This window comes from Pistacia vera, unplaced genomic scaffold, assembly GCF_008641045.1.
Source record: "Pistacia vera cultivar Batoury unplaced genomic scaffold, PisVer_v2 Contig210, whole genome shotgun sequence".
In the NCBI taxonomy this organism is placed as follows: domain Eukaryota; kingdom Viridiplantae; phylum Streptophyta; class Magnoliopsida; order Sapindales; family Anacardiaceae; genus Pistacia; species Pistacia vera.
In genome coordinates, this window is record NW_022196014.1 from 14,735 (window position 1) to 30,865 (window position 16,131).

At 36.9% G+C, this 16,131-nt stretch overlaps 1 protein-coding gene and 2 pseudogenes across 1 annotated transcript; all 3 read left to right on the forward strand.

The window, feature by feature from the left end:
• The first annotated feature begins 1,280 nt into the window (after window positions 1-1,280).
• On the forward strand, window positions 1,281-2,690 carry LOC116129315 (annotated as a pseudogene).
• Window positions 2,691-10,039: 7,349 nt separating this feature from the next.
• LOC116129316 lies at window positions 10,040-10,860 on the forward strand (annotated as a pseudogene).
• Window positions 10,861-12,148: 1,288 nt separating this feature from the next.
• On the forward strand, window positions 12,149-13,032 carry LOC116129309. Its single transcript, XM_031415063.1, has one exon. The coding sequence runs from the start codon at window positions 12,230-12,232 to the stop codon at window positions 12,854-12,856; it is 627 nt and encodes a 208-aa protein (XP_031270923.1). The 5' UTR covers window positions 12,149-12,229; the 3' UTR covers window positions 12,857-13,032.
• Window positions 13,033-16,131: the final 3,099 nt, after the last annotated feature.

Consider the following 16,131-nt stretch of genomic DNA (forward strand, 5'->3'; position numbering starts at 1 on the left):
TACTTTGCAGAACAGATTTGATGAAACTTGAATCTTTTTTTATGGGGTGGTTTGAGTTTTCGGCCAGTTTGTATCACCTCAACTAATATCGGGATCCTGAAGTTAACAATCGGATAAACCTTTAATGGCTACTCTCTATTAGCAACTAAGTGAATCGAACTCAGGGTCCCAAGTTCTTATTCAACCACTTGCCACCCAATGGTGATTAGGAACTTGAATCTTGCTGACCTTTAGTAATTACAAATTCATTTACTATTAAAATTTTAAATAATCAAAATTGGGATTAGCTTGGTTACCCATGTGCTTAGTTAGGTAAGTTCATGATGGGCCTCAGCTCAATCTATAAAGTGTTTGGAATTAATCATAGTTTATACTTAAGAACATGTAGGCCTAAAGCTTTATATAAATTTGTTTTTCAATCTTTTCCTTTTAATTGTTTGTCTCTGGGAACCTCATAGAGCAGAAAGTCATTCGATGAAGTTACACACTCACACACTCGAGAAATTTCTTCTTGATTTTACAGAAAGTCTGCGTGTTGCATATGCGTGCAGAATGCACATTACAAGTAAAATAGTAATGCCACGAGGCCCACGACTAACTTTTCATTTCTCTCTTTCTATTGTGACAATGGGATCTAGCTGGATAGCTCAAGTAGTGGGATGAGCGTTGTTGAAACGTGTAGTTAAGGTGTACTTCTCATGTTCAGGTCATGGCCCAAAATCTGTGCAAATTGATATATATTTTTCAGTTTCGAATTCCCGGACTCATCAAATTTAAGCAAGTGACCTGGCCTAAAAATGGTGCAAAATGGATATATATTGCTATTAGGATAAGGTATCAACTATTAGATTTTACTTTAATTGAGCTTACAGTATCATTAATAGTAAGTTTCAGTTTTGATTCAGTCTAATAACACTGCCTTATTGATATTATTCAGTATGAATGTATGTCTCCTTCAACAGTTGTGAGAGGACTTTCTTCAGAATATTGAAAACCTTAAGCAAATCTTATTTATAAGTACAAATTATAGAAAGGAAAAAATTGAAGGTGGCATAAACTGATATAGTTTGAATTACACAAGGGCATGCCCATGAATGTAGAACTTGCACAGGGAAACAAAATTTGGTAGTTCATGTGTTTCTTTCCCCCCTTCATATTTTTTTGTACACTTATGCTACGGCAGCCTTTGGTTAGCAACCCATGTGTATCACACAGGTTCTGTTTAATAGACTTGCTCTTTAAGTCCATGCATAAGTCTTCATCCTTAATTTGGATTGATGATGTCTTTGGTTCTGGTACTCTTTATGAATAAACTATTACTAAACTCTATAGTAAGTCGTCCCTCGCTTGACTTACTATTAATCCATTCGTTTGTTTTCACTCTATATATCTTCCCAAATTATACCCCATTTTCTTCACATCTCAACTACGACATAACAAAAGCTGCCATGGAGACCCAGCAACACACAACCCCACGTAGCCATAGTGCCTACTCCAGGGATGGTCACTTAACCTCTTGTTGAATGGGCTAAGCGACTTGCTCTTAGACACAACTTCTTGTCACTTCTATTCCTACTGATGGCTCACCCATGAAACCCCAAAGACAGGTTCTTCAAGCTCTACCCAACTCTGTTTCCTCAATCTTTCTTCCTCCTGCGAGCTTTGAGGACCTTCTTGAGGACGTTAAAATCGAAACTCGGATCACACTCAGCTTGGTTCGCTCCCTCTCGGCCTTACGAGAGACCCTCAAGGTCTTAACTGAGTCAACGAAGTTTGTTGCGCTATTTGCTGATCTCTTTGGCGTGGATGCGCTGGGTGGCCAAGAATTCGGTATTTTGCCCTTCATCTTTTTCCCTACAAATGCCATGGTACCTGTCTTTGGTCCTTCATTTGCCTGAACTTGATGAGAAGTTCAGTTGCGAGTTTAGGGACTTGCCTGAACCCGTCCAATTTCCTGGTTTTGCCCAATACACGGGCGTGATCTCGCGGACCCGGTTCAAGATAAGAAAATGAGGCATACAAATGGTTATGGGCATAGCTAAACGGTACCCTTTGGCCGCTGGGTATATGGTCAACAGCTTTATGGATTTGGAACCAGGGCCTTTAAGGCTTTGATGGGGGTGATGGATCAGTTTTAGTCCTCCGGTTTATCCGGTTGGACCGCTGGTACAGAATGCTTTAATCATTGAGGCCGAACATGAAAATTCAGCTTTTTGAAGTGGCTAATGACCAGCCGAGTGGGTCAGTACTGTTTGTTTGTTTTGGGAGTGGCGGGACTTTATCACAAGAGCAATTAAATGAATTGGCCTCAGGACTTGAATGAGTGGCCAAAGATTTCTCTGGGTCGTTAGAGTCCACATGAGAAACTGCTAATGCTACAATTTTAGTGTCCAAAGCATTGAGGACCCTTATTATTTCTTACCAAAGGGGTTCTTGGATAGGACCAAAGGGATGGGTCTAGTGGTTCCATCTTGGGCTCCTCAGGTTCAAGTACTGAGCCATGTTTCAACCGGAGGATTCTTGAGTCATTGTGGGTGGAACTCACCCTAGAGAGCATTGTCCATGGCGTGCCCATAATTGCATGGCCACTCTATGCAGAACAAAGATGAATGCGGAACTCCTCACAGAATCTGAAAGTGGCAATGAGGGTGAAAATGAACGAAAATGGTATTAGTGGGAAAGAGACATAGCGAAGTATGCAAGGGGCTATTAAAGGAAGAAAGGAAAATCGTTAAAGAATAAGATAGAAAAACTTAAGTGCTGCTGCAACTGTTCTGGGCCAAGAATGGTCGTCACTAATCACTTGCCAATGTGGCGCAAATATGGAAGAACCAATGTAATAACAATTTAACGGTGGCTTTGCTTAATTTTCTGATAATAAATGCTTTGCTTTGGCTATGCGAAATATTAAAATTTTAGCTTTATAATGTGACATTAGCGTCACTTCTTGTATGTATGCAACTATCAATTAAAGGGTTCGTTAAGAATAGCCGAATTAAGTTTTGCCTATTGTTTTAACCTTTTCTCACCACGCACCCTCCTGCAAACGAATAATGGTAGGTAAGAAATTTGATGAGGATGATTTCTCTCATTACCCTTTAGCTGAAATAATTGATGGCCAGTGCGGTTTTAAGTAGAGAACAAACGAAAATGTGATCATGGCTTCAAAGACTCATTTATCACTGTCATACTCATTTTTCAAAATTCAGTACAATGTTTAAGTCTTCTGACTAAACACCGAAAGTGAATCAACAATTAAAGAATTAAGGAAGAGCTTAATTAATGCTTACAGAGTCGTACTTGGCGTTGGAATAAGCAATGCAAAGTACATCATTGGAATTCCAAAGTTCACCTGATAAAATGAACAAAATTCATTAGTGTTCAAACTCTAGTTACATTTTTGTTTTCATTATAGTTTATATGTTCCCAGTTGTGGGTCACATACGCACGATAATAGTTGTGGAAAGCATCCTTTTTAACCACGATTTGGTTGTTACAAGTTCACCATCAACTTTTTACCATTTAGAAAGCAAACAAGCTTACGGATACTAAGGGTGTTCAAAAGCGGTTAATCGAACTGATTAACCATTTTTTTGAATCAAATCGGTTTTTCGGTTCGGAAAAATTCCCGAACCGAAATCAAACCGGTTTAGAGGAAAAACCGGTTTTTCGGTTAACCGGTTTTCCCTTTTTTTTATAAAACTTATTTTTTTTATTTTTTCCTAAATTAAATTGTAAATATAAATAATACATATCCAAATAAAAATTAGACATTCATATATATCCATTGACCACTATTAACGATACATTAAAAATATTATTATTTTTTATTTAATATAATTAGACATTCATATATATCCATTGACCACTACTAACGATACATTAAAAATATTATTATTTTTTATTTAATATATATATATATATATTTTTTGTAAATCCGGTTCAAAAAACCGGTTTCGGTTAGCCGCTTTTTTTTTTTTTTTCGAACTGTTAACCGAACCGAAAATTCGGTTTTTTGAATTTTTCGAATCGTAACCGAACCGTTTTTTCGGTTAACTGGTTTTCCGATTCGGTTATCGGTTCGGTTCGGTTTTTACATTTTTTTGAACACCCGTAACGGATACAATGTGATAGGCGCTAAATCCAAGAAATACACAAGTAAAAACACCTAGTGTGACCGGAATCGGGAATTTTTTCTCTGCAGGACTAACTTTTTTTTTCTTTTTTTTGGCAACAAGAACATTTCCTAATAATTGTTTTACCTCGCAAGTCATATTAATTGGTTGATCGATAGTATCCCGACCTTTAACTATTAGAGCGTTGTAAATATTATGCATCTTGATAGGGGGTAAAGACGACATCTATTAATAGTATTAAACCAATAATAGTCATTTTTCTTAATTTGTTGGAGGTGATTTGAAAGAAAATCTTAATCATAGGGAGTGAAAATAAAAAGAGTAATATTTTTTTTTATAAGTATTAATAATAGTTGAGTTCTCTTTCTCTCTCTAATTTAATTGACTCATCCTTTCTAACACTCAATAATATTCATTTCAAATTGTGTTGATCGCAACAAAATTCAACAACTCACTCTAATATTCTTATGAAAGTGAACTCAACTATACCCATAAAATAACTTACTTCTTTGTTAATTTTTAGCCTTGATCACTCGTTTTTTATTCGTTTGAAACTAATAAATTTTCCTCTCACACAAACAACACATTTCCTTTTATTTTTATTGGTTGGAGTCTGTGAAATGGTATGTTTCTATTAGGATTATTGTTTAGGCTGATTTTGACATTTCCAGCGTTGAGTATTTGTTCGATGTTTCTAATACCGCTATCTTCCATTCTCTATAGACACTTGGATGGAGATGTACATAATTTGATTGGCTTATTATTTAGGCTGCTTTTGACATTTCCGATGTTCATTATTATTTGACGTTGCTTATGCGTGTAGATGAAAAAGTCTTCCATTCTCGATAGCTGGATAGAGAGGTACATAATTTGTTTGCTATATTTACATTTCCTATTACATCATTTGCATTACATTATAATGTGACATATATTATATCTATACAAATTTTTAATTATTTTAAATTTTTAATATTATATTAAAATAATTATTAGTAAAATAATGATGGTGTAATAAAAATGATATAAAAAATGGTGTAAATATAACATTACCCTAATTTGTCTGGCCTAAACTTGTAAACTTCTCTAAGTTTCAATATGGACAGCCACGTGGTCCCTCATGAAAGTTGAAACTCTTTGAAACTGAAAAGAAACGTTAGATATTTTTTAGGATAGTATTTTGAAAAAAAAAAAAGAAAATTAAGATATCTTAACTAGAAAGGTAATTATTAATGTTTAATAAGATGAATAAAATAGAATAAGATTTTGAGAATATTAAACGAATGTATTTTCAGGTTTAACTTCATTGAAAAAACTAGAATAATATTTTAAAGAATGTATCAAACAGAGCAACTTCTTACCTGCAGTACTCGTAGTTCACTAGATCACATTTACTTTACCCCTTCATAATTATATACATATAATTTCACACTTGACTTACGGTAATATTGATCACACAACTCTTAGATAGGTTGAAATGGCATCGATCAGTATTCTAATATCAACTGCATATTATAAACAATCACCAATGATTAATTGATGATTTGCTAGGTTATTTATGAAGGGTGTTATATATATGCATGCATACATGGCGATTCAGATTTTAACGCCCAAATGAGGAAACCAAACACATATATCAGCTAATCAAGAGTAATTTGCCCAAAACTATAAATGCAGTAATTAGTTTGTTCTGTTCTAGATTCTATGGGGTTTCCCAAGCATTGCCTGTGCTACTATTTGAGGTGAAATTCAACTAACTGTTCATGTCCTTGACCGATAGCTGAATTAAAAAGTGTCACACTACAACGCCGGACCGGTGGAACATGGGATCTTTGCTGACCCAATCTACTGAGAATGGGCAGTCATATTGTGAGTTTCTGATCCTGAGCTCACACCATTATCTGACACACAACACTTTTGTTTTTATTGCCTTTTCGTGTGTTTGTTAAACGGCGCTTTCAGTATCGGCTTTGGTTTCGTTGTCTTAATCAAATTTTTGCCTCAGCAGTATTATGGATGAAGCTTTGGCCTTGAATAACTTTACTTCATAATTACTCTCTGTAAAGGATAAGAACACTTTTTAAATTACCTGTCGAGAACGAACGACTCGTAGCTTGATTAGTGGTTCCACCTGTCCAATTAGGTGAAATTAGACGCCACTCTTATTGACTTTTCTGGTAGGGCCGAACGACTTTGCATACTTAAAGTTTACCGTAACGATAAGTTGATACCCAAAGGTTTTAAACGATAAATAGGTACCTTCCTTTATATTCTGTTAATGATTTTGTTTATTAATAGTGAAAAGACTAAAATGCCCTTCAAAGTTTCAATTTTTGTTTTTTAAATTTAAAAATTTCTAAAAAACCTCCTAGGTTTGCTAATGTAATTAAACACCCCCATATATAAAAAGTTTGCTAAATGACAAAAACACCCCCACCACCCCCAGTGCCAGATTCCGCCACCATCGCCGGAATCTGGCCGGAAAACTGCATTACGACACAGATCCTCGGATCTGTGTCGAACGTGTCGATCTGGCCTTTCCGGTCAGATCCGCCACGGATCTAGCCAGAAAAGGCAAGATCTGCCGTCGAAGCAGCAGCCAGATCTGGCCTTTTCCGGCCAGATCCGTGGCTGATCTGGCCGAAAGGCCAGATCTACTGCCAGATCTGGCCTTCGACGCCGCAGATGGTTTTGCGGCGTCGACGGCCAGATCTAGCCGTAGATCTGGCCTTTTCCGGCCAGATTAGCCACGATCTGGCCGAAAAGGCCAGATCGACGCGTTACGACACAGATCCGACGGGTCTGTGTCGTAACGCAATTTTTCGGTCAGATTCCGGCGGTGGTGGCCGGAATCTGGCAGTTGCGTGGGGGGTGTTTTTGTATTTTATAAAATTTTTATATATTGGGGTATTTAGTGAAATTGGTAAACTTAGGGGGTTTTTTGAAATTTTTAAATTTATAAAAACTAAATTCAAACTTTTAAGGGCATTTTAGTCTTTTCACTATTAATAAACAGTATAAAACAGAAATCACTAACAACATGACGGAAGTACCTATTTGTCATTTCAAACTTTTGGGTATCAACTTGTCGTTACGATAAATCTTGGGTAGGTGTAAATCGTTCTCCCTCTGTTAGCCACAACCATGAACAGTTTAGGCCAGCACTGAAACTAAGATAGTTAACAAAAATTCGATGGATTGTGGATAAGCCCTGAACCCAATTGCCATATCGCCAAAACAAAAAGGCCTTCGTTTTTAATGGCATCTCTTTCTTTGGATGCGATAGATAAAGATGCATTTTGTAACCCAGACTAATTAAAACGAGACTAAGAAACTGGACTTCACGAGGCTTTAAAAGAAAACTTGGGCCAGCAGCATTTAATCCATGTACAAAATACAGGGACATTTGCATTCGCAAAGCAAAGTAACTGGAATTGGATATGATTATATACTCGCCACCAACTCCTTGTCCTTGGTCATTTCATTTCCAATGGGTACGATTGATCACCGTGTCATTAGCAAACGTGGTGGACATCTACAAGTAGCCAAAGCTGGTTAATCTATTCTCACATCGAAGGCCAGCTACCTTTCAGATAAACTTTACTACAAGGCTTCAACCCCAAATAGTTCTAGATCTGAAATTTATGCTGAATGAGATACTTAGTGAGCTTCTACTTAATTTTTTCCTTGGTTTTAAAGATATGATATATGCGAAAGAACTCGTATGGAGTACAAAAATAATCTGAATTTTATACCAATAAGAAGCCTAGTTCAAGTTCAAATTATTCCACGAAGTTACAATCCAGTGCCATCATTTCTGGAAAGTGATGCAGCTGTTAATTAAAAAAAATTCCTACTTTGCAGAACAGATTATGAATGAGGAACTGAATCTTTTTTTTGGGGTGACGGAGTGTTCGGACAGTTGTATGCATCTCAACTAATACGATCCTGAAGTTACAACGGTAAACCTTTAATGGTCACCCTATTAGCAACAAGGTGAATCGAACTCAGGGTCCCAAAGTTCTTTCAACCACTTGGCCACCCAAGGTGTTAGAACTTGAATCTTGCTGCCTTAGTATTACAAATTCATTTACTATGAAATTTTAAATAATCAAAATTGGGATTAGTTGGTTACCCATGTGCTTAGTATGGTAAGTTCATGATGGGCCTCAGCATAAATCTATAAAAGTGTGTTGGAATTAATCATAGTTTTCCTTAGGAAACACATGTAGGCCTAAAGCTTTATATAATTTGTTTTTCTAATCTTTCCTTTTAATTGTTTGTCTCTGGGAACCTATAGAGCGAAAGTCATTCGATGGAGATCACACATTCACACTCGGAGAAATTTCTTCTTGATTTTACAGAAGTTCTGCGTGTTGCAATGCTGCGCAATGCACATTACAAGTAAAATAGATGCCACGAGGCCCACGCATAACTTTTCATTTCCTCTTTTCTATTGTGCAAATGGGATCTGCTGGATAGCTCAATGGTGGGAGAGCGTTGAAAGTGTAGTTAGGTGTACGTCCCATGTTATATGGCCCAAAACTGTGCAAAATGGATATATATTTTTCAGGTTCGAATCCCTACCCTCAATTTAAGCAAGTGACCATGGCCTAAATTGTGCAATGGATATATATTGCTATTAGGATAGGTATCAACTATTAGATTTTACTTAATGAACTTACAGTATCATTAATAGTAAGTTTCAGTTTTGATATCGGTCTAATAACACTGCCTTATTGATATTATTCTAGTATGAATGTATGATCTCTTCAACAGTTGTGAGAGGTACTTCTTCAGAATATTGGAAACCTTAAGAACAATCTTATTTATAAGTACAAAATTATAGAAAGAAAAAAATTTGAAGGTGGCATAAACTGTATAAAGTTTGAATACACGGGCATGACCATGAAGTAAGAACTGCACAGTTTCTTCCCCCTCATAAATATATAATATATATTATATATATATATATATATATTCTATTAGTATTTTTTTCTATCTATATTATATTTTTTTTTTTACACTTTGCTTACGGCAGCTTTGGTTGGCAACCATGTGTATCACCAGGTTCTGCACTTGCTCTTTAAGTCCTGCATAAGTCTTCTCCTTAATTTGGATTGGATGATGTCTTTGTTCTGGTACTCTTTATGAATAAACTATTACTAAACTCTAATGTAAGTCGTCCTCGCTTGACTTACTATAATCCCACTTCTTTCTGTTTTCCTCTATATATCTTCCAAATTATACCCCATTTTCTTCACATCTCACTACAACATAACAAACTGCCATGGAGACGCAGCAACACACACAACAACACACCCCCTAGCCATAGTGCCTACTCCAGGGATGGTCACTATATCCCTCTTGTTGAATTGGCTAAGCGACTTGCTCTTCCACACTTTCTTGTCACTTTCATTATTCCTACTGAGGCTCACCCATGAAACCCCAAGAACGGTTCTTCAGCTCTACCCAACTCTGTTTCTCAATCTTTCTTCCTCTGCGAGCTTTGAGACCTTCTGAGGACGTAAATCGAAACTCGGATCACACTCACTTGGTCGCTCCCTCTCGGCCTACGAGAGACCTCAAGGTCTTAACTGAGTCAACGAAGTTTGTTGCGCTAGTTGCTGATCTCTTTGGCGGATGCGCTGAGTGGCCAAAGAATTCGGTATTTTGCCCTTCTCTTTTTCCCTACAAAGCCATGGTACTGTCTTGGTCCTTCATTTGCCTGAACTTGATGAGAAGTTCGTTGCGATTAGGACTTGCCTAACCCGTCCAATTTCCTGGTTGTGTCCCAATACACGCGTGATCTCGCGGACCCGGTTCAAGATAAAAAAATGAGCTACAATGGATTGTGGGCATAGCTAAACGTACCCTTTGGCCGCTGGTTTATGGTCAACAGCTTTATGGATTTGGAACCAGGGCCTTTGGCTTTGATGGAGGATGGATCAGGTTTTAGTCCTCGGTTTACCGGTTGGACCGCTGATACAGAATGCTTTAATCATTGAGGCCGAACATGAAAATTCAGGTTGTTTGAATGGCTAGATGAGCAGCCGAGTGGGTCAGTACTGTTTGTTTGTTTTGGGAGTGGCGGGACTTTATCACAAGAGCAATTAAATGAATGGCCTCAGGACTTGAAATGAGTGGCCAAAGATTTCTCTGGGTGTTAGAGGTCCACATGAGAAAGCTGCTAATGCTACATATTTTAGTGTCCAAGAATTGAGGACCCTTTTATTTCTTACCAAAGGGGTTCTTGGATAGACCAAAGGGAGTGTCTAGTGTTCCATCTGGGCTCCTCAGGTTCAAGTACTGAGCCATGTTTCAACCGGAGGATCTTTGAGTCATTGTGGGTGGAACTCAACCCTAGAGAGCATTGTCCATGGCGTGCCCATAATTGCATGGCCACTCTATCAGAACAAAAGATGAATGCGGTACTCCTCACAGAGATCTGAAAGTGGCAATGAGGGTCAAAATGAAGAAAATGGATTAGTTGGGAAAGAATATAGCGAAGTATGCAGGGGGCTAATTAAAGAGAAAGAGGAAAATCGTTAAGGAATAAGATGAGAGAACTTAAGGATGCTGCTGCAACTGTTCTGGGCCAAGAAGGGTCTCTACTAAATCACTTGCCAATGTGGCGCAAATATGGAAGAACCGATGTAATACATTTAACGTGGCTTTGCTTAATTTTCTGATAATAAATGCTTTGCTTTGGCTGTGCGAAATATAAAATTTTAGCTTTATAAGTGACATTAGCGTCACTTGTATGTGTGCAACTATTATAAAGGGTTCGTTAAGAATACCGAATTAAGTTTTGCCTATTGTTTTAACCTTTTCTCACCACGCGCCCTCCTGCAAACGAATAATGGTAGGTAAAAATTTGATGAGGATGATTTCTCTCTTACCCTTAGTTGAAATAATTGATGGCCAGTGCGGTTTTAAGTAGAGAACAAACGAAAATGTGATCATGGCTTCAAGCTCATCACTCTTTGCACGTCTTCACACGGCTTGCACTCTGAACTAATGCAGATCAAGGAATTCATTGGTCAACTACTCCACATGCTAAAACCCTTTGTGTACACATTGTAACTAACATTGACTCGAATCCTAATCTCTTCTGAATAAGATCGAGCAATGCCATTTGTTTTAGAGCTCATTTGGTTCTATTTTTCTTGTTTTCTGAGCTTTTCAACCCTGCTTGGATCCAGTTAAAGCTCTGATCTTAGCATTATAATAATGTTAATGGTTTATCGTCCATGTTTTTGGGGTGCAAGATAATTCACTATTCAATCCATTTTGTTAAGAAGATTTGGTCAAAAGCAGTTCGCTTATATCAAGGACAAGGGAGGGCCACGCAAGAGAAAAATTTATGGACAAAAACAACTGTTTAATCCGCGTAATGGGCTCTGACTCAGAGAGCAATGGAGTAATCAGCTTGTACGCTGTACTGTACACATGTTGGATCCTTTTAAATAATACGGAAACGTATTTCCTCATATTAACGTTCCTTTTTCTTCAACAAGCATATATACTGTATAACTCCAACGGCTTGGCTTGACAGTAGGTTTGCTCTCTCTAATGAGTTTTTGGATTTAAAACATAGAATTATTTTTTATATTATGATTTATTTGGTTCTTTATATTTATATTTATAGAGTGTTTGATCATCTCGATTACCCAAAAAAAAAAAAAAAAAAAATTTTCTGTATTATATAATGACTATTAAATAATTGGGCCACCCCAATCCGCCCATCATTCTCTAACTTTGACTAAATCAAATTAATATTATTATCACTAACAAAGAAATATATGACATGCATGATTGTGCAGTCCGCGTGTAAAATTAGCTATTCCTTTCATATATTTGGTTGCATCAGCACATGCGATTAATTGGTGTTTTTAAAATAAGATAAAATATAATTACCTAATGTAATTAATTAATTAATTAATAATAAAAGGTCTAAATCTCCAACCATCTCTTATTAAATGGAGACTTTGAGGTATTGAACGCTCATTACACGGATATGGAGAATTTATGGTCCCTGAGAAGAGGCCGTGATCACATTAAATTTTGACCCATCCAGGTCCTAACTAACGCGTATGATTGTACACCAAACATTACAAAATCAAAGACTTTATTGCGCCTCTCGACTCTCGAGAAATCTTTCTCCTTATAACCCCATCTCTCTCTGTTTTTTTCTTTGCTTAAACCGGAAAAAAAACATGGAAAAGCTTCAACATCCCAAATTGGAGAAGCTTCAAGTTAACCACCTCCACCAGGAAGCCAAGAAGCCAGTGGTTTGGGACTGTGGCAGTTCACTTTATGACTCTTTTGAGTTGAACTCTTTCAAGCGTCAACTTGACTCTGCTCTCGTTTCAAGAAGTCTATCAATGTCTTATTTACCCGATCATAGAGCTCCCCTTCCACCACCACCACCAACCAAAAAACCTTCTTCTTCTTCTTCGAGGATTTCTCGGTCTCTTCAGAAGCTGCTCAAATCGGTGTTCAAGTCTAAGCAAAGTTCTAGTGCCATGTTAAAGATCCGGCAACGTTCGAGTGATGAATATAACGTTTATTATGATAAGACTGGAGCTCTTACAACGATCCCGGAAGTACCAGAGATTGATTTTGGTGGGCTCTCGCCAGAGATTAATTCTTTGACAAGGAGAACAGGCGCTTCTGAGAGATTTACAGCTACTTCTAATATTGCTATTTCTTGTGCTTAATATAGACAGAATATTAGTATGTCTATACTACTTTGTTTTTGATATTTGTTTTACGTGTTAGATGTTTTTGTGTTTAGGTTTTTTGTTCCTTAAACTATGATAACGTATGTATAGGAGTTCTGAAATTTGACATTTTCATGGTCTAGATGTTTATATTATAACTATGGTTTCTTCAATATTTGGCTTATGATGTCAACGATAATGAGAGTCTGGTGGATCAGATTGACCCAGACACTGAATTGAGAAAAAGTTGATCACAGATAATTGGTTATTCTGATCACTGTCAAACACAACGGCGTCATTGCTGCAATAAACAAAGCCTTGCCGCCTTGGTATATATATATGATCGAAGTGCAAAATAATGGAGATATGGTAGCTAGCTTTCAGTTAGATAATTGTTGTTTAACGATAAATTTTTAATGGAAACAGGAAGCATACCTGAAGCGACTTTATGGAGTTTAATTAATCCAACAACACCATTTCACTGAGCTTTGATAGCTGTTATTAATTATTTGCAAGAGATATGTTGTAGCAGATATTTTTTCTTTTTTTTAATGATGCAGAGAGTCTGAATTAGTTTATGTCTATCTCAAATAATTTCCTTCGAATTATTAGTTAGGTAGGAGTTTTAGAGACTTGAACTCAGGTAAGAGTTTTAGAGACTTGAACTCATACCTCTTGAATAATATGTAAGAGTCCCTTCGCCAACAAGAGATAATTTATTATAGCATATATTAAGGAATGAGGAAGCTGAGTGATTTGCTGGGTTATTTATGAAGGGTGTTGTATATATGCATGCATACATGGCGATTCAGATTTTAACGCCCAAATGAGGAAACCAAACACATATATCAGCTATATCAAGAGTTAATTTTGCCCAAAACTATAAATGCAGTAATTAGTTTGTTCTGGTCTAGATTCTATGGGGTTTCCCAAGCATTGTCTGAATGCTATTATTTTGAGGTGAAATTCAACTAACATGTCATGTAGCCTTGACCGATAGCTGAATTAAAAAGTGTCACACTACAACGCCGGACCGGTGGAAACATGGGATCTTTGCTGAGCCCAATCTACTGAGAAATGGGCAGTCATATTGTGAGTTTCTGATCCTGAGCTCACACCATTATCTGACACACAACACTTTTGTTTTTTATTGCCTTTTCGTGTGTTTTGTTAAACGGAGCTTTCAGTATCGGCTTTGGTTTCGTTGTCTTAATCAAATTTTTGCCTCAGCAGATATTATGGCATGAAGCTTTGGCCTTGAATAACTTTACTTCATAATTACTCTCTGTAAAGGATAAGAACACTTTTTAAATTACCTGTCGAGAACGGAACGACTCGTAGCTTGATTAATGGTTCCACCTGTCCAATTAGGTGAGATTAGACGCCACTCTTATTGACTTTCTGGTAGCCACAAACCATGAACAGTTTAGGCCAGCACTGAAACTAAGATATTGTTAACAAAAATTCGATGGATTGTGGATGAGCCCTGAACCCAATTGCCATATCGCCAAAACAAAAAGGCCTTCGCTTTTTTAATGGCATCTCTTTCTTTTATAACAGGTGGGTGAGATAGATAAAGATGCATTTTTTTAATCCCAGGCTAATTAAAACGAGACTAAAGAAACTGGACTTCACGAGGCTTTGAAAAGAAAACTTGGGCCAGCAGCACTTTAATCCATGTACAAAATACAGGGACATTTGCATTAACTGCAAAACAGTGGACTCTGGAATTTATAATGCTCACCACCAACTCCTTGTCCTTGGTCATTTCATTTCATTTCAAGTGGGTACGATTGATGCACCATGTCACTTAGCAAACGCGGTGACCATGGTTCTTGGTTAAATATAGAACGCCATCGATTCATAACATCTACAAGTAGCCAAAGCTGGTTAATTTATTCATCACATCGAAGGCCAGCTACCTTTGTCAGATAAACATTTACTACAAGGCTTCAACCCCAAGATAGTTCTAGATCTGAAATTTATGCTGAATGAGATACTTAGTGAGCTTCTACTTATATTTTTTCCTTGGTTTTTAAAGATATGATGATACGCGAAAGAACTCGTATGGAGTACAAAAATAATCTGAATTTTATACCAATAAGAAGCCTAGTTCAAGTTCAAATTATTCCACGAAGTTACAATCCAGTGCCATCATTTCTGGAAAGTGATGCAGCTGTTAATTAAAAGAAAAAATTCCTACTTTGCAGAACAGATTATGAATGAGGAGCTTAAATCTTTTTTTTGGGTGACTGAAGTGTTCGGACCAGTTTGTATGCATCTCAACTAATACTCGAGATCCTGAAGTTAACAATCGAGTAAACCTTTAATGGTCACCCCTATTAGCAACCAAGGTGAATCGAACTCAGGATCCCAAGAGTTTCTATTCAACCACTTTGGCCACCCAATGGTGTTTAAGAACTTGAATCTTGCTGGCCTTCAGTAATTACAAATTCATTTACTATTGAAAATTTTAAATAATCAAAATTGGGATTAGTTTGGTTACCCATGTGCTTAGTATGGTAAGTTCATGATGGGCCTCAGCAGTTAAATCTATAAAAGTGTGTTGGAATTAATCATAGTTTATCCTTAGGAAACACATGTAGGCCTAAAGCTTTATATAAATTTGTTTTTCTAATCTTTACCTTTTAATTGTTTGTCTCTGGGAACCTGATAGAGCGATAAGTCATTCGATGGAGAGATCACACATTCACACTCGGAGAAATTTCTTCTTGATTTTACAGAACAGTTCTGCGTGTTGCACATGCTGTGCAGAATGCACATTACAAGTAAAATAGCAATGCCACGAGGCCCACGGCATAACTTTTCATTTCCCTCTTTTCTATTGTGCAAATGGGATCTGCCCTGGATAGCTCAAATGGTGGGACGAGCGTTGAAATGTGTAGTTAAGGTGTACGGTCCCATGTTTAGATTATGGCCCAAAAACTGTGCAAAATGGATATATATTTTTCAGGGTTCGAATCCCCTTACCCATCAAATTTAAGCAAGTGACCATGGCCTTAAAATTGTGCAAAATGGATATATATTGCTATTAGGATAAGGTATCAACTATTAGATTTTACTTTAATTGAAGCTTACAGTATCATTAATAGTAAGTTTCAGTTTTGATATCGGTCTAATAACACTGCCTTATTGATATTATTCTAGTATGAATGTATGATCTCCTTCAACAGTTGTGAGAGGTACTTTCTTCAGAATATTGGAAACCTTAAGAACAAATCTTATTTATAAGTACAAAATTATAGAAAGGA

Coding starts and splice junctions, on each gene's coding strand:
- LOC116129309 (XM_031415063.1), top strand. CDS start 12,230: ATGATTGTACACCAAACATTACAAAATCAAAGACTTTATTGCGCCTCT.